Below are 25,818 nucleotides of genomic sequence, written 5' to 3'. Positions count from 1 at the left end.
TGGCCTAAGACTGAATTACTACCGAACAGCTTTTGCTGGTAATTTTAGTCTGGCAGTGGATAAACGGATATGGATGGGTCAAATTTTTTGATGGTCTCAGATGTCTCAAAAACCTATCTATGGCAATGATTCCATACCTGCAGCTTGTTCACCATTTCATCAAAGAGTTTTCTGGCCTCGGGACTGTTAGGGTCTTCAAAGTAATCTTCTATACCGATCTGGACTACAATAGACTTCAGGTTACGGCACACACCTGTGAGTAAGAGAGTGAGGGCAGGGAGTCATTTTACAGGAAGAGCGGGCGTATTTCATGTCATTCATAGCTCCAAATCCAATGTTTAATCTGAACTTATGATCACACTCATTCACCGATCGTTTGAAATTAACTGCAGAAGAATATTCCTTAGTATCTTGCAATCCATTAAATGCTCATTAAAAATGCAATAAATTATTAAGAATTAAATATTTAATTAAATTAATTTAAAAAAAAAGTTTAATAAAGCATGATTCAACATCTCTGCCTTTGAAACCAGGCTTCCACTGGTTGATACTTGGTTTAGATGTACAAATTGAATACCTATTCAATAATAATGAATCAGGATCTGAATCAGTGAGTGTGGACTCACTGTTGAAGTGAAGCAGAGCTTTAGGAGTAACAGGAGTGGAGGTGAGCACCAGCATCTCCAGACCCTTCAGTCCCTCCCGGCACATCTCAGCAGCCACTTCCTGATTGATCTCACTGACGTGGTCCAACTCTAGCACCTGGAGCCTCATGCAGTTCCTTGCTGAAGATATATACACACAAACAGTCTATTGGCACACTGGTATACAACTGCATTAGTCATGGGAAAAAGAAAAAAAAAAACTTGGCTCCAATAAGCTCCAAAACAACAAAAAGCACTATAAAAACATTGTCAACGTAGTTCATACTGAATGTGCACTATATTTAGGGGAGCACAGGAAGAGAAGAAAGAACAGATGTAGTCCTTCTGAAAAGCAAGACACAGAGGACAGTAATTGGAAATGAAGTGGAACAAAATAGCTGAAAGGTTTGAGAAAAACAAGCTTAAAAAAAATCTGTTTAACTTTCTGATCAAGTTTTCTTAAGTGGTCTATGTATGGCTCAGATGATTTGTACATAGCTAACTGCAGTCTTGTGATTCAGAAAGGTTAAAACCATTAAATCTAAATGAGGATGGTACGGTAAAGTAGGATAAATAACAAGCAGAGTAGATAATGGGTCCTCTGCTATTTATAATCTATTTATAGTAAAATTGTATACCATAAACATGTGCCTCCGGTTTACTCACAGCAGCATGTTAAAAGTGTCATTTCCGATGTCTCTTTGTCCCAGTTTTTAATGTGAATAACAAGTTACACTTGAGTGATGTTCCCTTGTGATGCTGATCTGAGAACTGTATGGGTAGTGTTATATTTAGATAAATAATTATTTTTAAGGAATGCTGGTTATAAATCAGAGCAGAAGAGGTGTCAATAACCAAATCATAGGTACTGCTTTTGAGAGAAAAATAAAGTAAAAACAGATAAATTAATAAAATATTAATACAATATAATAATAATAATAAACAAAAACACTTTCCTATTTAAATATATATTTAAAAAAAAAATTGTTGTTGTTTTTTTTTACATAATTCATGGCAAAGCTGAATTTTCAGCAAACATTACTCCAGTCTTCAGTGTTACATGATCCTTTAGAAATCATTCTAATATGCTGATTTGCTGCTCAAGAAACATTTCTGATTATCATTGCTGTGCTGCTTAATAGTGAAATGTGGTAAGTATGATACATTGTTTTTTTTCAGGATTTGATGAATAGAATAAAAATAGAATGTTCAAAAGAATAGACTATATTTAAAATAGGCATTTTTGTAACAATGTAAAAGTCTTGACTGTCACTTTTGGTCTTACTAATTTATATACATACAACATATCAACAAATATAAAATCCTGTCATTGTTAGGTCTGTTTCCTCCAAGTTGTAAACTGAATGGCAAACACGGTCACACTTTATTTTAAGGTCCCATTCTCACTATTAACACACCATTAACTGCGACTTTTGCTTCTGTAAACTGAATTTGCTGCTTATTAATAGTTAGTTAGGTAGTAGTTCAGTTTAGGAATTGGGTAGGATTAGGGATGCAGAATATGAGCTTTATAAGTACTAATAAACAGCCAATATATTATTAATAGGCATGCTAATTTAATAGCAACTATTTAATTGTGAAATTTGGTCCCTATACTAAAGTGTTACCGCAAACACTATTCACTCACCCAAAGAAGCCAATCCCTGTATGCCACAGCCAGCTCCGCCCACACCCAGTGCTCGCAGATGTGGCCAACATCTGCCAATGGTCTGCAGGCACCTGTTACTGAAGCGTGCTGGCTGCTGGCTGCAGAAAGACAATTTGCATTTCTAATATCAAAGACAAACGCTCAAAAAGAAAGATGATGTTGCATTTAAATTTATACAATATTTAAGCTATCAAGCAATGTATAAACAAAAATCTACAACTGCCTATGAAACAAGTAAGTGTATTTCAATCCTACCATGGATGCAAAGGTGCCACCTGTAGTGAGATGATGTCTCTGCAACCAGCTCCTAATGCCCAGATAACTTCCTGTCCAACAGGGTCTGTCGCACTCCTACAACATCATCCAAATCAACATCTGAGAAACCTTCTCTCTCTGCCTTTGCAAACCTTGTTATGGCCTGGCAATGGGAACTAAGCAACCAAATACATTGATCAATATGTTTATTTCTACTCTGACCTGTACTGCCCTTGGACATAATTAAAAAAAAAAAAAAAAAGCTTTTTTGCTAATATACAGTGGTGGCCAAAATTATTAGAACATTAGTATTTTCACCAGCTAAAAATGGTTTTAAGTCAGTTATTTATATCTTTTGCTGTAGTGTGTCAGTAGGAAATATCAGTTTACATTACCAAACATTCATTTTGCCATTAATTGTAATATTGACATGAAGAAACAGAACAAACTGAGACTAAATCCAGTGGATTTGTGACAACGTCTCCAAGACGCTTTTTGAGAGACCTACCTGCAAAGCTACAGTACTGTTAAAAGTTTTAGGCACTTGTGTAAAATGCTGTAAAATGAGGATGCTTTCAAAAACAATGTCATAAATAGATTTCTTTATCAATTAACTTCTGTTAACTAAATTCACTCAACATTTGGTGTGACCATCCTTTGCATTTAAAGTATCTTTGCTCTAGGTGCACTCATGCATAGTTTCTCAAGCTTTGCATGTAGGTTTCTTGAAGCATCTTGGAGACATTGCCACAGTTCTTCTGGATTTAGTCTGTCTCAGTTTGTTGTGTTTCTTCATGTAATTCCAGACAGACTGGATGATGATCAGATCTCTGTGTGGAGCACTGGCTGTTATCAGACAAAAATCAAAGCAAAACGATTGTTTGGAAATGTAAACTGATATTTCCTACTGACACACTACAGCAAAAGATAGAAATAACTGACTTAAAAACATTTTTTAACTGGTGAAATTACTAGTGTTCTAATTTTGGCCACCACTGTATGTATGTATGAATTTTATTATATGTATATTATTGTATGTAACATAAGGATGTATGAAGGCCAAAAGGATGTCTGCATCCTTAGGGGATACATGATATAATTTATTACTGCTCACTGAATAAATAATTAAATATACATGAAAAATGAATTAGAGTTGATATTATTTTCATTAAAGCAATTTAGTAAATTGGTTTTCTAGCACAGTGGCTATTAATACAGTTTAGGAGCCTTTATATGTAAATGCTTATGTATTCAAGTTTTGTGAGTGAACGCAGAAGCATTTAAATAAAACTTTTCCTCCCATCTCATTTTTTAAATGCTAAATTATATTTAACAGCTGGTTAGTCGTTGTAAAAAAAAAAAAAAAAAATCTGTTTTCATCCTTAAAGCATACATCATCCAATTCATTACATGATTGCTTACTGAATTAATAATTAAATAGATATGAAAATTTAATTAGAGTTGATATTACTTTCATTAAAGCCATGTAGTAAATTGGTTTCCTGGGGACAGTGCTGATTAATACAGTTTAGGAGTCATTATACAATAATATCTGCCTGTAATTTGACCAATCAGAGTCAAGTATACCACAAAGCTGTGTAATACAAGGATATCCGGACAAAAAAAAAGACTAAATAGTGCTCCCTTGTGGACCAACCTGTATGTGACAGCCTGTAGAGCCCTGCAATAACAACTCGCCAACCACAGAGAGCGATCGGTCAATAGATTCGGACAATGAGACACCTTCAGGATGAGCAGATTACTGCCAGTAGCTTTCAACAAAGCCTCCAGACCCTCCTCAAGACAGCCACTAAACACAAAAGAAAGAGAAGCTATTAACACCATCTATTAATGTCAGATTATACAAAATATATGAGCACTACAGTGACCAGACATCTTAATAAAGTTATGACCCATACACAAATGTAATACACAGTATGTACATATGTTTTTGCTTCATAATATATAACATATATGAAATATTTTATATATTAACATCAATGGGCCAGATTTAGTAACAGCTTGTGCCAGCACAAACGTCTTTTCGCGTTAAAATAGTAGTGTCAGGATTTATTAAAGATGCACAGTGAAGGGCCTGCCCTTATTTAATATGCATTTGTAGGAGTTTCCCTTTCAGACACAAAATTTATGGGAGGTGAGTATTAAAATGAATCACGCAACGCGATTTACAAATGTTTGCGCTCTTCAAATTACTAGTATTTGCACCATTATTTAAAGCATTTCTATTTTGCACTTGTGTTGTAAGTAGATCACCCGCACCTGATGAGCATCAGCTCTGCTTATTTGCGACTACACTAATTTGCGCTGCGCTTGGTATGTAAATGAAATTCTGCCTCTGTGTTCTTTAATTTGCGCATTGTCAGTTAATCACCCGCAGAAATTTCCACACCCATCGGCGCTGTTTTGGAATTGCACTCTCGCGCTAATTTGCCATTTAGTAAATCTGACCCTATATCTAACCCCTACATATATGTGAGTTTATGTATGTGTTAGTGTTGTCAAAAGACCCGGTACTTCGGTACCAAGTCGGTACAAAAAAAATGAAAACGTCACGGTACCAGGTTTTTTTAAGTACCGGTTTTACCGAGTACCCGGTCAACCCGCGATGCAGAAAACGTGGATGGAATCTTGGAATCCAGCTATAAAAACGGAATTTACAGTTTAGCACGGAATGTCACGGAATTTGTCAAAGTTTGGATGAATTAATCAAAAGTAGTAGGTCATTACACTTAAATCAAATTGCGACATGGACTAGTATCTGTAAATATTAAGCTGCAAAAGTCAATTCAGATATGAATCCCGCATGTTCTGCGAGTCTCTGTGTGAATGAATGAATGGCAGAGACGTGCGTTTTTTTTGTTTTTTTTTTACTACACACACTGAAGCGCGCGTGATGCTCGCGGTGATTTCAGCATCTGCCGTCTCAATGTGAACATAAACAACATCTACAAAACTGCTCTGAGAGTCACTTCACGAGCATTTTACCGTTTCATTTGAGTAAAACCAGGGTCATATCATATACACACAGAAATTTAAAGGAATTCACGGCAACCCGTCAAAATAAAAGTTTATTAGACATTGTGCCAGAAATATGTTACTATTATTTAGTAGAATGTATGTGATACTATTACTACTGTTGAAAAAAAAAATAATATTTATTTTTAAAGAAATAATCACACAATATTTCTTCCATATTTTAATTTTAATAGTAAATCCCCTTTATTTACCAAAAAAATTAAATGTGTTTAAATTTCATTAATTAAAAGACAAATTAAATTTGGGTGAAACTTTACTGTTTACTGTTTTTCATACTTTTATTACTTGCGGAAAAGCTTGAAACCCCATATAAAGAATGGCATTGATTTTTGTACATTTTATTTTTGTTTGACTTTATTATTAAAAATAGTGTGTTTTTTAATTAGCATGTGGTACCGAAATAGGTACCGAGAACCGTGGATTTTCACTGGAAATTTTGGTACCGTGACAACACTAGTATGTGTAATAAATATGTCATTTACATACATATCCATAACATAAACATTTAATGAATTGTCTCAGACAGGATATTCTAACATTAAAAAATGACGCACTTTCAGGTTTAAATCCACCAAATACGCAAATTCTATGTTTGTCATGTAAATCCCCGACAAACTCTTTGATGAGTTTTTCGACTGGCACTCTGGTTGAGGTGATTTAGCAGAGCAATTAACAGGCTGCTCATTCTGTTCCCTTCTCAAGCTGGATCTCTGAACAAGCACTTCACAAGTGTCAGACCGTGTGAGCGAGTGAGTGTGTATCTGTTTGGTGTGAAAGAGTGATGAGAGGATCAGGGAAGAGTGCAGAAGGTAATAAAAGAGCGATGAGAAGAGGAGGAGGTGCGTGGAGCTGTGGGAAGGCAGTAGCCACACAAACAGCAGGGTCAGTATGGTACAGTAAACAGCAGGCGCAGTGGGAAACCGTGTTACCGTGTGCTCTTCAGATACTCCTCCTTTGTCTCTTTTTTGCCCCTCTGCCGGGGTTTGAGGTTCTGGAGGATGAGGGAATGCGTCTGTGTGCACCACTGAGACAGAGTGCACAGGAACTAAACAAACACAATGAGAGACAGAGTTAGAAAGCTTGGCCTTTTTAAGGACTATTAGCAGTTGCAAAATACGTGGGCAGCAGATAATATATGCTACACTTTTTTACATCTCATTCAGATCTGTTAAATGTCTTTTGGGTCACTCCTACAATGCAGCACATTTTCACTCGCCATCAGACATATACACATCATAAATATATATTATTCAGTGTAATCTTTAATAAAAATATTACAATCACAATTTTTAAAGTTGACATTAAAGATGATAGAAATATTATTATTATTATTATTTTACATTTATCACAATACATCATGGTTGAATTACGAATTATTTCACTATACTTATATTCGTGCCACAATCTTGGTGATATTTACTAACTTAACATGACAATTTGTTTATTATTATATTATATATAATTATTATATATTATTTTAGTTTTCTTATGTGCCTGTCATTATTATTATTATTATTATTATTATTATTATTTCTATTTTCATTTCAATTTTCATCAAAATATTTAAAAATAAATTATGTTTTTAGAGACTAATATATTAATTTGTCTTTTATCTATTAATCATTACATATTTTTCCTCCATGTCCCTAATATCACTTTCTATCCCATGTACTTTTATTAACTAACTAAATAAATCACAAATTAACTTTTCTCAGCTAACTCTCAATTCCTTATTGAGCAATGGCCAACTTTAGTTATTTTCTTCCTGTGAAGCTACAGAACAAGCATTTTAATGATATTATTATTATTTATTATTAAGATAATCAGCTCAAAGGGTACTGCATAACAGAAATGACCCTTTTAATTCATTCATTTATTCACAGTCTACTGAAGGCTTAAACAATAATGTTTAAAATGTGCAAGACAGTAATTATGGGTAATATAAGATATAAATACTTATTTAATGTCTTGTTGTAGTGTTAAAGCATAAAATTCAGAAATAGCATTTTCTAATAAGAAAATACATAAAAAATTAAAATCCACTCTGATCTGATTTCATAATTCAAGGTGGAAAATTACTAATAATTTATTCATTAGCAGTTTGTTCATTCAAGAATGCATTCTGTATAATGCTGTAATGTCATTCATAATGTTATTGATAGATTTCAGTCACGTGACCGGTTTGAAGACTTGGAGGGCAAAACATCCATAGAACTGCTGCACAAGTGTGTCTATTTTTCATCTGTTTCCCAGCTGCAAATATTTAGATCACCTCTCAAAATAATAAAACAAAGGTATTTCTGAACAAAATGCAAGTTTTGGCCATTTGGCAATCCATATTAAGCATCCGTGGCAATATTTCAATCATAAACAGTGCGACAAAACGTTCCTATAAGGGTGTGACGTCACGTGAAAACTGTCAATTGGAGTTGGTTGATTTGTCTCAAGGCTTAAATATCTTTATTAAGAAATTTCTGAAATGGCCATGGAGAAAATAAATGAGAAATATATTCTGAACCCCAGGCTGCAGAAAAAGTAGGTGGTCAGTTCCTAAATTGAGCAGGAGTATTACTGTAAGACTGTTTATGTGAATGGTGTTAAAACCTTTGAAGAGATGCGAGCATTCTCCAGCAGCACTCTGGTCCATACCGCCGGGTGACGAGCCACAAACTTCCAATCCCGGCACACCTCGGCCGCCCGCAGGAGTGTCTTCATATCCAGATAGGTAAAGATACAGAAGAGAGCGGCACGTATTTTCAGCACCTCAGGACTGATCACCTCGTTGACTTTAGAGGGGCTTTTCTCATGACGACAAGGCTTATATCCCCCTTCAGAACGACCTGTCGACACGAAGAATAAGAGGTAAATGAAGACTTGTTTGACATCTGTGGTCACAATTTAGCTTTCCTACATGTAAAAGAGAAGACCTTCATCACATTGAACTCCACACTGAACATGGGTGAGTTCATTTGTGCATGAACTACTCCTTTTACCGGCTGCATTACAGTACATGTCCATATGGTGGCGCCTCAGTCCAATAAAAAGTGCAGCTATCGGTCTGTTTGCTCTTCTCACTGCCTCCTACAGGATCTGAACATCCTCCAAATCATGTCATCAGCAGGCCATTTCTATCTCACAGCTCCAGTTTGACAGACTCTAGGTCTCTTGAGTCATACACGATTTGCAGAAGATCTAATGAGACTGAGACTAAAGAAACAGGTGTTGGCAGTGTTCTTATTTTATAAGACACGTAATTTTTTAAGCAAAATCTGCCAAAAGCTATGACTCAAACAGGCTCTCAAATAAGTGAAATGTAATGGTGATAACAGGATGGATTGTGTATGGCTAAGATACGGCTAAGGTAAGGAAAGCTTGGCCTTCACTTTGACATGATGTTTAAGCATTCAGTTAAATTCAAATGCTAGCTAGATACACTAGCCATGACTGCTGGTCTAGGATCAGTTTCTTCTACCCAAAACCAAACATTAACTAATAGTAGGATGGAAAAAGACCATTCTGGATCAGTAGATTCAGTCAACATCATCCCACATTGTTTGCCCTGCAGGGAAAATGGGCTTGATTTCTGAAATGATTACTAGACAGATAGATAGATGTTTAATTAACACTAATTAAAAAAATAATAATAATATATTAATTATTGTTAAATATAAATATATAGCTTAACTTAAAAGTGTTCAATTATATCAGTATCATTTTTATTTTAATATGTGTACAAATATTTTATAAAATAATCCATTAAATAATTAAAATATATAAAATAAAAAATACATTCATATCTGCATTTAATCACTAAACTAGTCTGCCCTTAAGTGGATGCAGGCAACTTCATCCCACATTGTTTGCTGCTGCTGCTGCAAAAAAAAAAAACGTCTTGATTTCTGAAATTATTACACAATTTTAGATGTTTAATTAATTAATTAATAAAAAAAATAATAATAAAATATTTCATGATAATAATTATTTAATTAATGCACACCCATAATTATTTAATTATTTAATATCAATTAATTGATTAAATAATATGTAATTTGTGAAATAAAAATTATAAAATTATGTTTGAAAAATGAGTTAATCCATATATGTAAAGATATACTAAAAATAAAAATGTGCAAAAATAATAATAAATAATAACAATAATAAAATAATAAATACATTAAAAAAATAAATAAACATTTATTTTTTAAATTGCATTCATATTTGCTAGAAAACAAATCTGCATTTAAATAAATTCACAGAATACATCCCTTGAGCTCTCCAATGGATTTTATGGCTTTTTTTGTTGGTACTTCCAAATACTTTTTGAGGCTGACACTGACATTGTTTGACATGTGTATCAAGAAGGAAGAGGAAGATGTAGGAAGAAATCATGCATATATTTTGTTAATTCCCGTTCATATTTTCAACAAGATTTGAGCAGGCCTGCTGCTGCCCCCTACAAAGGTTGGTAACATTTTCTGCCACATAATCTGATAGCCGAACAAAGAAGAGGTGACATTCTGAAAAGCACAAATGGGCCTTAATTAATGTAAATGAACTACATACAATAAAGACATCATGAAGTCACACTCTGTATGTGGTATGATTATGTATGAGAGCATATAGTGCACTACTGGTTATTCATTTCACTCTTCCCACAATGACCTGGAGTCAGTAGGTGGAAAATTGTGTTCATTGCTCATGGCTTTATGACACACTCTCTCTACTGCTCTCTGGCCTGTGATCCTGACAGCAGTTGCATTCATGTGACCTAATTTTCCTCAGCCGGCGTCCTGGTCCTCTGACCCGACTATCCCGTCATTATTTGGAGAGTGGGTACTGTGACCTCGGGCCTGACAAACTGGTCGACAAACTGTTAACTCACAAACTTACATTCTGCCAAATGACATTTGCAATCATAGCAGCATGTGCTACAGAGCTGCCCTTTTCTGTCTGCCCCAGATTATATTTTAAACGACCGACAAGCCAAAAATGACATTTACATTTATGCCTTTGGAATTGTGTTCCCTGGGAAATGAACCATGTTCTTCCACCAACATTTGGAAAAACAAAATAAACCCCAGGACAAATTCTTCGCTCATCCTGCCCACGCAGGTCAATGACGCACCTGTAGCTAGTCTGTATCCTCCTCGGTTTCCCCCGTGCTGGCTCTCTGCTCTCCTGTCTTGCTCCCACATCTCGGCCTCGGACTCAGTGGTCCGGGATCCTACGTCAGACACGTCGCCCTCCTCTCCCTCCGTGCTGTTCCGGTACGGCCGGCGCTGCCAGTTCTGGATGGCCTGTTTGCGGAGACCCCAGCTCCGGGAAGCAGCCGCCCTTTCGTATCCTCCTCCTCCTCCGCCTCCTTCCCCGAGTCGGCACTGGACGTGGTAATACTGAGCATCAGGGCAGTCCTCCAGAGCGTGGAGGTCCACACTGTCACTGTCGTAACCTCCTGACCCCTGGGACACAGACTTCCCTCGTCCTGATGCGCTGTTCAGGAAGAGCACAAAGGGAAGCATGGAGAAAAACACAGGCACAATACTGTGGTTAATTCACAGTAATTTATATTAAAAAAAAAATATTACTGGACATCTACTGGCAGTATTTTTCAATGTCCAAATAACCATTAAACTAAAACACTGTAAATGCATTAACATTATCATAAAATGTAAAGGCCCAACAATATGCAAAATAGCCACATTACATTTTCACACTGAAAATTCACCAAAATGCTAAATGTATCATAAATTTCAGTTATTTTTCTTTCTTTCTTTCTTTGAAGGAATGTTGCCTTATAAACTAACTGAAATGCAGTAAAGCTACTAAAACTTTAAATTAAATAATACTAAAAACAAAAAAGATGTTAAAAAAAAAAAATACAAAAGCACATAAGAAAAATGACAAAAAATTAAGCCAAAATTAAATTGAAACCCAGAAATATAAAAAATAAAAATCTAGTGCTGGGGAATGATTAATTGCAATTAATCGCATCCAAAATAAAAGTTGTGGTGTACATACCGTATTGACCCGAATATAAGACAATGTTTTTTTCTTGTAAATATATCTGAAAAAAAGCGGTCGTCTTATATTCAGGGTCTAGACTTTGACATGTCAATAATACACCCACAACAAAGGTGGCGCTAAATACACCTAAAACGAGTGTGCCATGAAATATGTAATGTAATGTGTGTTGTAAAGATCGCAAGTGAAATCAAAAGAAAAAGAAAAGCTTACAGCGGCACGAGTCGTGACTGTCATGTTAGCCTGATGGGACCAAACTTCCTCTGTAAGTGATTTTTAACACAGTACCCAGATTTGAAGACTACAATAAGATTTCACATCTACTGTTAATAAAATTTTGGTAGGCTACTACGAGATGGATAGCCTAAATGTCCTAATTCAGATGGGCTACCTGTTTTATCTTTTACATTTTTTTTTTTATAGTATATTTTTAAATGTGATTGTTGTTACATTTTACCAGTATTTACCTTTGTTTTTAAAAAACAAAAATTAAAATAGGAAAAATATGCAATATGAAAATAATTTAAGATAAAATGTGTTTTACTGAGAGAAATGTTTTTTTTTTTTAAAAATGGGGTTTTTCCAACATCTGGAAATAGGGGGGTCATCTTATAATCAGGGTCGTCTTATATTCGGGTCAATACGGTAATATGTGTGTGTACTGTGTATATTTATTATGTATATACAAATACACATACATGCATGTATATATTTAAGTAAAATGTTATGTTTTTATATATATATATATATATATATATATATATATATATATGAAAGTGAAAGTGAAAGTGAAGTGACATACAGCCAAGTATGGTGACCCATACTGAATTTGTGCTCTGCATTTAATCCATCCAACGTGCACACACACAGCAGTGAACACACACACACTGTGAACACACACCGGAGCAGTGGGCAGCCATTTATGCTGCGGCGCCCGGGGAGCAGTTGGGGGTTCGGTGCCTTGCTCAAGGGCACCTCAGTCATGGTATTGAGGGTGGAGAGAGCGCTGAACATTCACTCCCCCACCTACAATTCCTGCCGGATATATAAATTATATTATATTATAATATATATATATATATATAAATTATATTAATATATAATTATATAAATTATATAATATATATATAAATTATATTAATATATATATAAATTATATTAATATAATATTAATCCAGATATATAAATTATATTAATATAAATATATACATGCAAATTACATGTAACTATTTTCTAAATATATACTGTATGTGTGTCTTTATATATACTAATAAATATACACAGTACACGCACATATATTATATAAACAAAAACTTTTATTTTTGATGCAATTAATTGCGATTAATCGTTGCCCAGCACTAAAAAATTCCAATACCACAATACCAATATTTTTACAATTTGTGGTATAAACTACATAGCATTATCTAAGCATTAGATACTTTATATCATTGCCACAATACATATCTACATACAGCCATGCCCTAAATACTACAACCAGGAGACCAGGACACCCAGATGAGCCCCAGAGACATAGCCCCGGTGAAGACCTCGATTAAATACAATATATCTAAAAATATAATAAAATACCTAACTACATAATACTACTATTGTTAGAAATTGCAACAAAATTAAAAATAGAAATCTAAACTTTTGAACTGCGGGTTTCGTCTGGCCAGAGGAGAACTGGCCCCCCGACTGAGCCTGGTTTCTCCCAAGGTTTTTTTCATCATTCTGTCACAGAGGGAGTTTTGGTTTCTTGCCGCTGTCGCCTCTGGCTTGCTCAGTTGGGGACACTTAATTTCTAGCAATTATCGTCGATTTGATTGCACAGATACTATTAAACTAAACTGAGCTAGACAATGACATCTCTGAATTCAATAATGAAATGCCTTTAACTGAAAATTGAGTGTTTAATCTTATCATTATACATTACTGACACTCTATCTTTCAATTTGATACTGTTAAGTGCTTTGACACAATCTGTATTGTTAAAAGAGCTATATAAATAAAGGTGACTTGACTTGACTTGACTACAATATAAATACTACTAAAATAACACTGTATGTTACACATGTTAGCTTAGTATCTGTCTAATGTGTCTAACGTCTAGTAAATGATAAATCTGTGTCAACAAAATATATCGGAAATACGTTCTGCTCTATTTTCAAATTATGCCTATTTATTTTGCTATACTTACTATGCACAATTATACGAGTAGTTGCATTCTCTAATTTGCATTCCATGTGCCCATCTGAGCAGACTTGCAACACATTTTCTGGTTCAAGAACCACCAGTTGCTTTAGGATACAGGCTTTGTGTTAAAAGAAGTGTGTAAAAAGAACAGTGTGAGTTAACCAGGAAATATGATCAGATCTGTCTAGACAGATTTCCTACAATACACACAAACACACACCCACTAATTTAGAAATAAGAGACTATGCTAACTCACTTTGTAGGAAGAAATATTGATAATTTGCAAAGATTAATCTTGCAAATATTATTTTTAAGCCTGAACGAGTAATGGGTTATTTCCTTAATTGCACATACAATAGTGGCTCTCAGTTGTTTTCAGATTCTTCTTACCACTATGCTCAGAGTACACAGCACTAAACCAACACTTTTAGGGGTGCTATTCACTTTTTATTATGCACTAGTGTCAGTCCTGACTCAGATGTGACCAAAAGGAGAGGGAATAGCTGTATATGTTTAATGAATAAAACTAGGTTACAGAGGTTGTCAAATCAAATGCAGCTTTATGTAACATACATGTTATCATATTATGCAGAAATAAGCAGCCCTGGCATTTTCATTTTGACATCAATTTAAAGGAAATGATCTGAGGAAGCTGTGACTCAATTGGGACAGACTCAGTTTAGACATGTAAATGCATTATTCCTGATTCCTTTTCAACGTCAATAATTATGCAACTTAATTTTCAAATACACAAATAGTTGCATTTAAAATCTACTGCTCAAAAATCGCATGGGCATCAGTTTAAATGGGTATGATATTTCTGAACACTTCCACTACGCAAGACTTTTAATCATTACAAGAGAAACCACTAAACTCAGGCAACAGTTAGGGCATTCGCATGGGATTATGGGTAAGGAATGTTCTCCTCCATGGCTTAGCAGGGACCGAATTTCCACTGGGGATTCCAGCCAGACATTTAGTCACTCTCCAGATGTTACAGTTCAAAAGCCAACACTGAGACTTAAAGAGATACTTTGCTACTGCAGGCACTAGTCACTGTAGGCTCTGCTGCAGGCAACTGACTACAATGACAGACTTTTGTATTTTACTGTGGGCTGAAGAGCAAACGACACACTAGAGATGAAGCTGGGACAAATTATTACTTCTTACACAGAAGGAATGTGTAATGCATGGCTGGCTATGGCAGAGATATCAAAAGCCATTTGGAAGATAACACGCTAAGGCTAAAAAGAATTTATACATGAAGTTTCATGCAAACTGACAGCAAAAAATAAAGACATGGAAGAAACGTCAGAAGGTCCTTGAAGATGAGACTGGTTTCTTTATCATATAACATAGTTTTCTTGATGTTTCTGCATCCCTTACTTTATATAAGAATTACACATTTGTGCTTTTCATTTGAAGCTAAAAATAGAGATGCTGAAAATGGAAGCAATGGCTAAAGATGTCTGTCCTCTAAGTTTCCCTCAGACAGACTTAAAAAAACTCTTTTGCAAAATAGATTGCTGGGCACCGTAATGCAGCTTTATATTCAATCATATGAAATAAAACAAACAATATATTCAACTTCTAAAAACACATTTTGTAATGTCTATAGTGATTTACTCTTGTAAAATTTTCTCAACAACCTATATATATAACTATAGTAGAATTTATTAGGGATGTAACGATTACCGGTTTGACGATAAATCATGATAAAATTCCCCACGGTTAGTATTGCCGTTTCATATTTTAATTATCATTAAAACCGTATTCGATTACCGCAATTTGAACAACTCATGATAAATAAATATTGTTCAGCATAAAGCACAGTTTAAGTAACAGTCACAGAGTAGTTTCGTTTTGCATGAAAATAGGGCGGAAAAGCTGGGAGGTTTTAAAAGAGTGCTAAAGGAATTATACAAATGAATATATGAATGAATTAATTATATGAATGTACCTCTGAAGGTTCTGACTGTTTTCAGAAACGATTCGATGGCATTTTGTTTTCATCTTTGCTCCATGTAATGCCTAAAGGAAGTGTTCTCAATTGCAATACTGCTTTGTCCACAGCTGTAATTCAGCTTTTCCATAAGCGCCACCTAGTGTCAGAGAGTGGATTTACAGAGACTTATATTTACATTCAGCCTGTGTTTCTGTCTGGCCAAAAATGGACCAAATTTGCATGCCCTGCTGTAAATTTTGACCAGTTGATGAAAAACAAGCTTATGTGGATTCTACACATTTAAACAATTCAGATAAGTTATCTAGAATTATTTATGGAACAGATAAAATACATATAATCATTTATTAATCAATTATCATTTTGACATTAAGGCTGAAATGTGAGGTTTACCATTTTATGAAAGTTTTTCAATGCTTTATTTGAAAATTGACATTAGATATTTGAACATGCTATTGGATAAACTGTTGTCAGTCAAGTTGTCATTTAAAGTCCGAACATCATTGATAATGTTATTGTTTTAGTGATTATGCAAACAAAAAGTCATTTTATTTGTTGCTTGTTGATTTTTAAATATAAAACTTGGTGAATTGATTAATGTGTCGGTACTTTTTAAACATCTCCAGCACATTTTAACAATACCGTGATAATACTGATAACCGTGATCATTTTGGTCACTATAATCGTGATAAGAAATTTTCATACCGTTACATCCCTAGAATTTATTAATAATTGTATATGTATTAATATATTTATTAATTAATTAATCAGCATATAATGAAATTAAGTTTAATTAATTTGATTTTTAAAAAAAAATGATTTTTCAAATATTTATGAAGCGTATATACAGTACACAAACATTCAAAACTTTTGGGTTGGTAAGATAATTTTTTTTTAATTAGTCTCTTATGCTCACAAATGCTGCATTTATTTAATATAAAAAAATACAGTAATATTGTAAAATATTATTACAATTTAAAATATCTGTGTTCTATTTTAATATTTTAAAATGTAAATTATTCCTGTGATGGCAAAGCTGTATTTTTAGCCTCACACAATCCTTCAGAAATCATGCTGATTTGCTGCTCAAGAAACATTTTTTTTTATTATTATCAATGTTGAAAACAGTTGTCCACAATTTTTGTGGAAATAGAGAATCCCGTGATGAATAGAAAGTTCAAATGAACAGCATATATGCCACTTGTTTAATAAAGGTCTTAATAATTGACAGATGAATGATGGTATTTGTGTCATAATGAAGGAACAGCAGTGATCATATGCAGTCTGGTATTTCAGTCCTTTCTCGTCTGATTCATGAGGAAGACCTGTGGAGTTTGTGATGTCAATTTAGGGATAGCAGACTCCAGGCAAACCCACGCTGCTCCATCCTTCCCTCAGAGCACCAAATGGTTTGATACGGCCCATGCGCAGACGCACACACACAACAGATGGACAGTGATGTCTCACTCACAGATCATAACCTTGTTAAAAGAGCAGCCATTCAAAGGTTATGGTATGTTATGGGGAAATTGCATAAGAAGATGAAAATCTAAAAATAAAAACGAGTGTAATTTGTTTGTGATGCGAATTAGTCATGCTCAATGTCAGATGGTGACTGTGAGACAATTTCACTAGACTAATATTAAATCTTAAAAAATAGTGATGTTCACAATATGTTCAATTTGTCTGTTACAGCTTCATTAAACAAAGCATTTATAAAATAGTATTTTATAACATCTTTAGATTTCCATTAAGACATTATTTCATTTCTTTATTAAAGTGATGCTGTAGTTTAAACAAAAATGAAAATACTGTCATCAATTAGGTCAAGAATTTAGGTTTTTCTAACTTTGGACATTTGGTCTCCACTCTATGTAGGCAAAATCTGACATGACACACACATGCTCTCAGTACACACACAAGAAGTGTTCACCAGTGTCCTTCAAAAGCCTTGGGTAATGGTTGTTTTTGGCCTTGTGCTTTTAGGCATTTTAGTTTTTGTGTGTGTGTGTGTGTGTGTGTGTGTGTGCGCAACAGGACTCTTTCCGCATATCTTCTGCATGGCTGAGAGATTACAGACTGGTTTAACCCTGAGGCAAATGCAACAATCTAGCGATTTTCCCAAGACACATCCACACCAGGCTGACTCCAAAACACCCACCGGTGAGAGCAGATAAAAGACATAAACATGCTGTTCTGCCATATTTCAGACATAGCTGCAAAACTTCTGGTGGCAAATTTAATGATAAATTTAATACTTTGAAGTTTGAAGTAAAACTACACTTTCACCGTGCATAAAAGAAAAATTTGGTATCTTTATGAGCGAGTCACTGAATCAGTAATTCAACCGCTTTGTTCAAACACATCATTCAGGAACAAAGCAAATGACTGTCATTCTATGATTAATTTAACTGATCTGTAAAAAAATAATAATAATAATTACAGTAATTCATTCAGCAACAAAACATCACTACAGTAACACTACTATGAAGCATTTCATTGTTCTCTCTAGGTAACCTGATCTAAATGACTAAAATATCTTTTAATATTTTAAATCAAACTACTTTCATAATATGCAGATTAATTAATAAATACGTAAATAACACATACAATTATTTAAAGTTGTAGTTCACCCAAAAATGAAAATTTGTATTAATGTTTTCATGTTTCTTGCACAGACCAATTGTTTTACTTCATAAGACCTTAATATATTGTCAGGAGCCACGGGTATTTATGTCTTGCCTGTATATACTTTTTTTAGTTCTAAGTGCCTGTAGCAGTTGACTTGCATTTGAATTGATTATATTAATTATTATTTAATAAATAATTCTTCACATTTTTAGCACTTATAAGAAAATTCGGCTGACGTGAAAACATTCAGGCAGAATTCAGCTATTCTGAGACTTACGCAGTGCTGGGGGAGGAACGTCGATCGGACACTTGGTACATTCCCCTCGAAGCCCCAGAGATACTGGAATTTCTCTGTGAGAAAAAGAAAGAAAACGAAGGGAAAATGTGAGAGAAAGATGCTCCAAAATTTCACTGAACACACCGAACACTGACATACTGTAGCTCAACATCATCAGGGAAATACAAACAGAAGCTAAGCAGATTGACAGGTAGGGTAGAAGACTATAGGACTTGTCTCAATTGCCCAGACTAGAGAGATACAGTACATGGGAAAACACGTCACATTTTTGTCAGAAGTTTTTTGATGAGATTACCACTTACAGGCTTTAGCGTCACCATTCATCCTTCATGAGGAATAGGTTATGTCTGAGTTTCAAAACTCCTTCAGTCAAAAATAACAGCACAGCCAACGAGACAGCAGATTGCTTTGCATCACTGATTACTCGTCTTACAAATAACTCATTTGTCATTTAGCTGCTCTTATGCAAATTGGCTTACCGTACACCAATTACATGGACAATCCCCCTGGTGCAACCTGTGTTAATGTGCTTTGCTGAAAGACACTACCAGGTCAAATAATTGGCAAAATTACACCAAACCGAATTTGATCGATTGTGCCATTTTAACACAAAAAGCCTTGTGAAAGGATAATGAATGGTTTTTAAATATTATGTAAAAATGTGTTTAATTTCAGCAAATTTACATCAGTGTTTTGATAAACTATTACAGTTTTTGTTAATATTTTGAGTTAGATTTGATTTATTTTTCATTTTGAGTGTTTTCAATTAAATTTTTAAAGTGTCAATAATTTAGTTGTTTAGCCAATTTTTATTTTTTAATATGTGAAGTTATTTATTTTATTAGTTTCAGTTTATTTAGCTTTAATTAATTTAGTAAGTCAAGTTACAATAAATGATGATGAGAAATGTATTAAATACTTAATACTTTCTTTCAGTTAATTGTTATTTTATTTCAAGTAACAATAGAAATAGTTTTTATTTGGGTTGGTTTTAGTTAACTATAATAACTCTAATCTATGTAAAGCGTATTTTGAGAACAATTGTATTTAAGAGCTTATTTGTGAAATATGGAGGGAAATATGGGTATTTATTTATTGTTTTTATGATTTTTTTTTTTTTCTATTATAGGAGAATTATCCCAGAGAAATACCATATCGGTCAAATACTAATGACTTTTATTTGTCAGATGTAAGTATTAAACTCATACAGGAAATAGGAAAACTGTGCCTTTAAATGACTGCTCTAGCTGGTAAGGTGATACACCCAAGAAAATATGGGCCAAGAAAGGTGCCATAGTGCTGACAGGGCACACACACATTCAGAAACACACACTGGGCTTAGTGCCTGCAGAAATGAGGCAGAAAGAGAAGCAGCAGCACCATCGATCTCACTAGTGGTTCACAGCGTAAAAGACTGGCCAGAACTGTGGAAAATGCTTGAGACAACAACAATAATTCTCTTGCTAACTTTCCTGCCTGTGCTGTAATTTAGGCCAAATGTCCTGAATCACAGCATGTGTGCTCCTGAAACACTCTGCCCTTCTTCTGACATCACTCAGTGTACTTCCTCTCCAGATAGTAGGAGACTGGAAGGCTGTGACTGGCATTTGGGAACACAATCTGTGTGAGAACTCAAACTGTGTCAATAGTGCTGTGTGCAACACACTATATGAGTAAATGACAAATGTAGATTGCTGTTTCCATGGTGACAAAGGGGGTCCCCAATGATGTCAGAGGGTTGATAGGGTGCTGCCTGAATGTGCCATCCACTGTCAACAAGACGCCTAAAACCGCAGTGTGAGTAACCATGTACACATACATAGACACACTGAATTTTGCTCAACTGTGACATATAGATACAAATAAATGTACAAAACACAGTGTATAACCACAGTTTAACACCCTCTAGATCTAAGAAAACGAGACTGGTGTACCAGTGCGATCTTTTAACATTGTAAAAGTTCTCTGGAGGTTCACAGAAATTTAGTATGAAACACTTCTTGAGTTCTGTATTAAGATTTATTTATCTCACAGAAAATTGCAGACAGAACTGCAACCTTAACAAATCACTTTCAGGCAATTTCCACTGCATGTCGTCAATCTGTTATATACGTCGATGTGCTCATACATTAACTCATATTAAAAAGCCATCTTTTTACATATCCACACAGTACTTATCAGGTAATGCTAATAATCAAAGATATTTGGCTTGTTGCATTACTATTTGGTTAGCTACACATATACAGTACAAATCTATTCAAAAGTTTGGGACAGATAATTTTCTAGATATTTTAATATTTTGAAATTAGTCTATTTTGCTCACCAAAGTTGCATTTATTTGATCAGAAGCATAGTTAAAAGAGTACTACTGTGAAAAGTTAATGTGAATAACACTAACATAAACAATGCTGAAGCAGCCATTAATTTAGTCTTCAGTGTCACGTGATCTTCAGAAATCATTCTAATATGCTTATTTGATGCTGAAGAAACATTTCTTATTATTATCATTGTTGAAAACAGTTTTTGCTGCCAAATGTATTTGTGGAACCTGTGATGCATTTTTTCAGGGTTCTTTGATGAATAGAAAATTCAAAAGAACAGTATTTATTTAAAAAAAATATAAATTCTTTACTGTCACTTTTAATCAATTAAATGCATTTTATTATTGCAGAATAAAAGCATTCATTTCTTTAAAAAATAATTACTTACTGACTACAGACTTTTGAATGGTAGTGTATACCTGAGTGCTCTAAATGACAAAAGAGTGACTCAAATTCATACTTATTTAAACTTGGTATTCATACATGAATTAAACAATTCACATTCTGTTCATTTCGAAAAATACCATTTGTTAAGGTGAAATGTGAATGTGAAAACTTCACAGCTATATTAGGATAGTTGTCTACCTTTTTGGCACCTACTATATGATTCCTTGGGATACAGGAACAAAGCAAATATTATACCTATTCAGTTATATGCATCACCTTGACATATTAGACCAAGTGATAAATCCATTGGAGTTTTCAAGAGTAACCCAAGTGCTTTATCCCATGCAGATACTAAAACAGTAAATGATTCCAATGAGGTATTCTTAACTGAAATTGCATAACCGACTACAAAGACAGGTGTAATCTCTGATTTCTCTCAGTACATTGCTCCAGTGTCTTTTTTCTCCTTCATCTCTTTCGCTCAGTCACTGTACCTGTCTTCCATTAGGTTTGGATCCCTGCAGACTGCAGTGTCCCAGGCTGCCGTTGGGGGTGGTGGCACAGCTGCTGATGATCTGGAGCTGTTTCTCAGCACGGTCGGCCCGGTCCAACAGCTCCTCAATGAACTGCTGAAGACGCACTTTAGCATTGGCTTCACGCGCAGCTGTTTCCTGGAGAAAATGGTCGATCTGGGACACCTCTCTGAGTGAGGAGGAAATGAACGAGAAAGAGAAAGAAATGAGGATTACTGTGAAAGTATTGAGTCTTCTCAGTGGTGATAGCTTGTCAGTTGCTCTTGATCAGTTTTGTAATGAGTACCAAGTGTGTTAAAGAGTAATAAGCATGTAACTCTAAAGATATGGTGGCATATAGATGACCTGATGCATCGCTACCAACAGCATTTTCTTTTAAAGAAATTAAACATGAACATACAAATTTAAACCTGTCACACCTCGACAAATGGGAAAAGGGCATCTGATACCACTTTCTCCCTCCCATTTGTCCCTTTTCACATACTTGTTTATCTTCTCTAGCATTCTGCAAATCCCTGGAGTGTGCGTGCAGCCAATGAAAGCACGACAACTGTTATCTCTTTGTAGGAAATGTCTCTGTACACAAACACTGGCTTGCGCCTCTGTCGACACCATCACCTCAGCTATTCTAAGCTTCTCTCACACTTATAGTAGATTCTCACACAGTTGGACTTTTCATTTTCGTACGCCAACAAAATTATATTTTGAGATACTGACATCTTGAGTATTTCATCAACATAGGTTGCAAATAACGTCATAAGCCATAGTGAATATGCAGCAGTTCCTGTACTCAAGGAAGAGGCTTTAATTATCCACATCAATTAAAAGCAGCAATTTATAAACTAGGAAAATGAATTTGCGTAAATGTGATCTCAATGGCATTTATGTAATTGTGTAATCGCAAAAGATCCTCTAAGTAAATAACTATGATAAAGATCAGGCTCTATTAAATTATCATGTAAGACAGACTGTAGTCTGCACTGCTGTCTTTTTATAATTTGTGGATCTGGTGTATATCATATCATGTTGGTATTATTATTTCCAGTATGTTTCTCTTCTTGTGCAATAATTTATCATCACCAAATCAAGACTTATGTCACTGATCAGTTGTGAAATCAGGGACAAAAAGGTTCAATGGAAAAAAGAAAAGAAAAAGTTGTTTTATTGTTTTGCAGATTTGCAGGGTTGTAAGGATTGATTAATACAGGATCTAATGCTTTATGCTAAACAGATCTAAACAGACTTGGAATTGTGTGTTGTTATTGATAAAACTGAAACTATTACAAAGCTAAAATCTAAAACATTTTTGGTACCTGAAATAAAGCTGAAATAAAATAAAATATAAATATTAGATGAGTTAAAAAAAAGAAATGTAAACGAATATTAAAAATGTTGTCTCTGAAACTAACTGGAATAGGCATGAGTTGAAGTACTAAAACTAAAATAAAGCTATATAGAAATATTTATTTTTAAAAAAGCACATCAAATTGAAACTAAACTTAAAATTAAAACCTGGAAATATAAAAATAAAAGCTAATTCAAAATGTTAATAAATAACAATAGCAGTCCTCTATAAGGCCACGGGTAATAATATATTCATAATACTGAAATAACACTGCTTGAAATAAAGTTAAAGTCATGCGGACCACTTTTATGGTCTACTTGTGTGATATTATGCCCTATTCATTGTTACTGCAAAGAAAAGAACATTAAAGCCACTAGTACATTATTCAAAAAAAATCTCCTTTTGTGTTTCAAAGTCACACTGGTTTGGAACGACATACAAAACATTTTCTTTTTCTTTTTCTTTTGGGGGTGTGGGTGGACTGTTCAATTCAAAACAGTCATACTGCAGCTTTTTCAGTTTCTTGTGTAATTACTTCTTGAATGACTGCTCTCTATTCACTCGACTGCAGTGTTCTTACTGTAGTAAAGGTCGACAATGTTTTTGTTTACTAACAACGGAGAGAATGACAGTCAATCAACAGTGTAAACGAGACTAATTACAGGCCCAGTAATGTGGAGGCAGGGCAGATCAGCATGTGTTCACTGTGTGCAATACCACGCGCACATCCGCATACATTACGTCTGCTTCATCCCCTCACTGTATCTTGAACCACAGCAGTGACTTTTCAGTAATTAAAGGGCTGGCACCTAATTTCGTTGGTCAGCTTGATAAATCTGTTTATCTACCCACAATGTGTGGGGCCTCTCAAGGGAGAGTAGCACTGTGGATCAGTGTGTGTTTATATTAAAGACCCCAGGGAATCAAAATTGAAGTTTTGTGGATTTAAGTCCATGTCTATTTGCATTAAGACTGTCTCTATAAGAGCAGGCCTATACACCTACATATGCAAATATATGCATTTTTACTAAAATAGTCTTTATCTCTGAAAACAAATACAAAAAGTAATGATGACTCATGTTGTATGCAGGGGTGTATGCAAATTTTAGATAATAAATGCTAGCAATTTTTAGCAACAAGCGGTTTGATATATCCTGCCCCAATTTCCTGTTTTAATAGTTTCCACAATATGCCCAAATGAATGGTTACTTTTGGCCGTCAATGAAGATTCTTTTAGAACCACATGTAGTTATTGCATCTACCAGGAGGGGCTATCAGAGCCATGCTAAACAGGAAAAACCTTGACCTCGTAAAAGGATAGTTAACCTAAAAATGAAAATTCTGTCATTAATTACTCACCCTCATGTTGTTCCAAACCCGGAACACAAATTAAGATATTTTTGATGAAATCCAACAGCTCTCTGAGCCTGCATAGACAGCAACGGAACTACCCCGTTCAAGGCCCAGAAAGGTAGTAAGGACATCTTTAAAATAGTCCATGTGACATCAGTGGTACGTTCCATTGCTGTATGTACAGTGCCTATAGAAAGTCTTCATAGCCCTTCATTTTTTTTTCACATTTAGTTATGTTGCGTTATTATGTTAAACTGCTTTAAATGACTTTTTTCCCCACATAAATCTACACCCCATTCACCATAATGACAAAGCAAAAATTTATCACAACTTTGCAAATTTATTAAAAAGGAAACACTGAAAAAATTACGTCACAACTCTTCATTACCCTTTGCTTTGACACCTGAAATTTAGATCAGGAGCATTCCAGTTTCACTGGATCATCTTTGAGATGTTTCTATACTCCGACTGGAGTTAATCTCTGGCAAATTCAGTTGATCGGACATGATTTGGAAAGGCACACACACCTGTCTATATAAAGTTTAACAGCTGAAATGGATGTCAGAGCAAAAACTAAGCCATGAGGTCAAAGAAATGGCCTGCAGAGCTGAGAGACAGGATTGTGTTGAGACAGATCTGGGGAAGACTACAAAAAAAAAAGTTCACAGGAGCATTTGGCCTCCATAATCCTTAATGGATGAAGTTTGAAACAATCAGGACTCTTCCTAGATCTACCCTCCTGGCCAAACTGAGCAATCGAAGTAGAAGGGTCTTGGTTAGAGAGGTGATCAAGACACTAATGTTCATTCTGGTTGAGCTCCATGATTTTATATGGAGATGGGAGAAACTTACAGAAGGACAAACATCACTGCGACACTCCACCAATCTGGGCTTGATGGCAAAGTGACCAAACTCAAGCTTCTCCTCGGTAAAGATACATGAAACCCTGATTGGAATTTACAAAGATACACCCAAATAACTCTCAGACTATTTAAAAAAAAGATTCTCTGGTCTGATGAACCTCAATTCCTTATTCATGTGTGAGGGAAACCAAGCACACTTATCACCTGCATAATACCATCCCAACGGTGAAGCATGGTGGCGGCAGCATCATGGAGTGGGGGTGTTTTTCAGCGGCAGGGACTGGG

The 25,818-nt window shown here is 34.8% G+C and overlaps 1 protein-coding gene across 4 annotated transcripts in view; it reads right to left on the bottom strand.

The window, feature by feature from the left end:
* fbxo41 (F-box protein 41) overlaps window positions 1–25,818 on the bottom strand; it is a 49,978-nt gene that overhangs the window by 5,559 nt on the left and 18,601 nt on the right. For all 4 annotated transcript variants that reach the window (XM_058786953.1, XM_058786963.1, XM_058786980.1 and 1 more), the window contains 10 exons: window positions 21,934–22,141; window positions 18,711–18,784; window positions 10,751–11,115; window positions 8,230–8,465; window positions 6,555–6,670; window positions 4,226–4,378; window positions 2,569–2,664; window positions 2,293–2,411; window positions 627–785; window positions 138–253 (listed from right to left, as the gene is read on the bottom strand). In XM_058786953.1, the coding sequence (XP_058642936.1) occupies window positions 138–253; window positions 627–785; window positions 2,293–2,411; window positions 2,569–2,664; window positions 4,226–4,378; window positions 6,555–6,670; window positions 8,230–8,465; window positions 10,751–11,115; window positions 18,711–18,784; window positions 21,934–22,141 (1,642 nt within the window). The remainder of the gene's footprint in view (window positions 1–137; window positions 254–626; window positions 786–2,292; window positions 2,412–2,568; window positions 2,665–4,225; window positions 4,379–6,554; window positions 6,671–8,229; window positions 8,466–10,750; window positions 11,116–18,710; window positions 18,785–21,933; window positions 22,142–25,818) is intronic.

This window comes from Onychostoma macrolepis, chromosome 01, assembly GCF_012432095.1.
Source record: "Onychostoma macrolepis isolate SWU-2019 chromosome 01, ASM1243209v1, whole genome shotgun sequence".
NCBI classification, from domain to species: Eukaryota; Metazoa; Chordata; class Actinopteri; order Cypriniformes; family Cyprinidae; genus Onychostoma; species Onychostoma macrolepis.
Note: the sequence above shows the minus strand (reverse complement) of the source record. Positions and strands in the feature narration are given on the sequence as shown.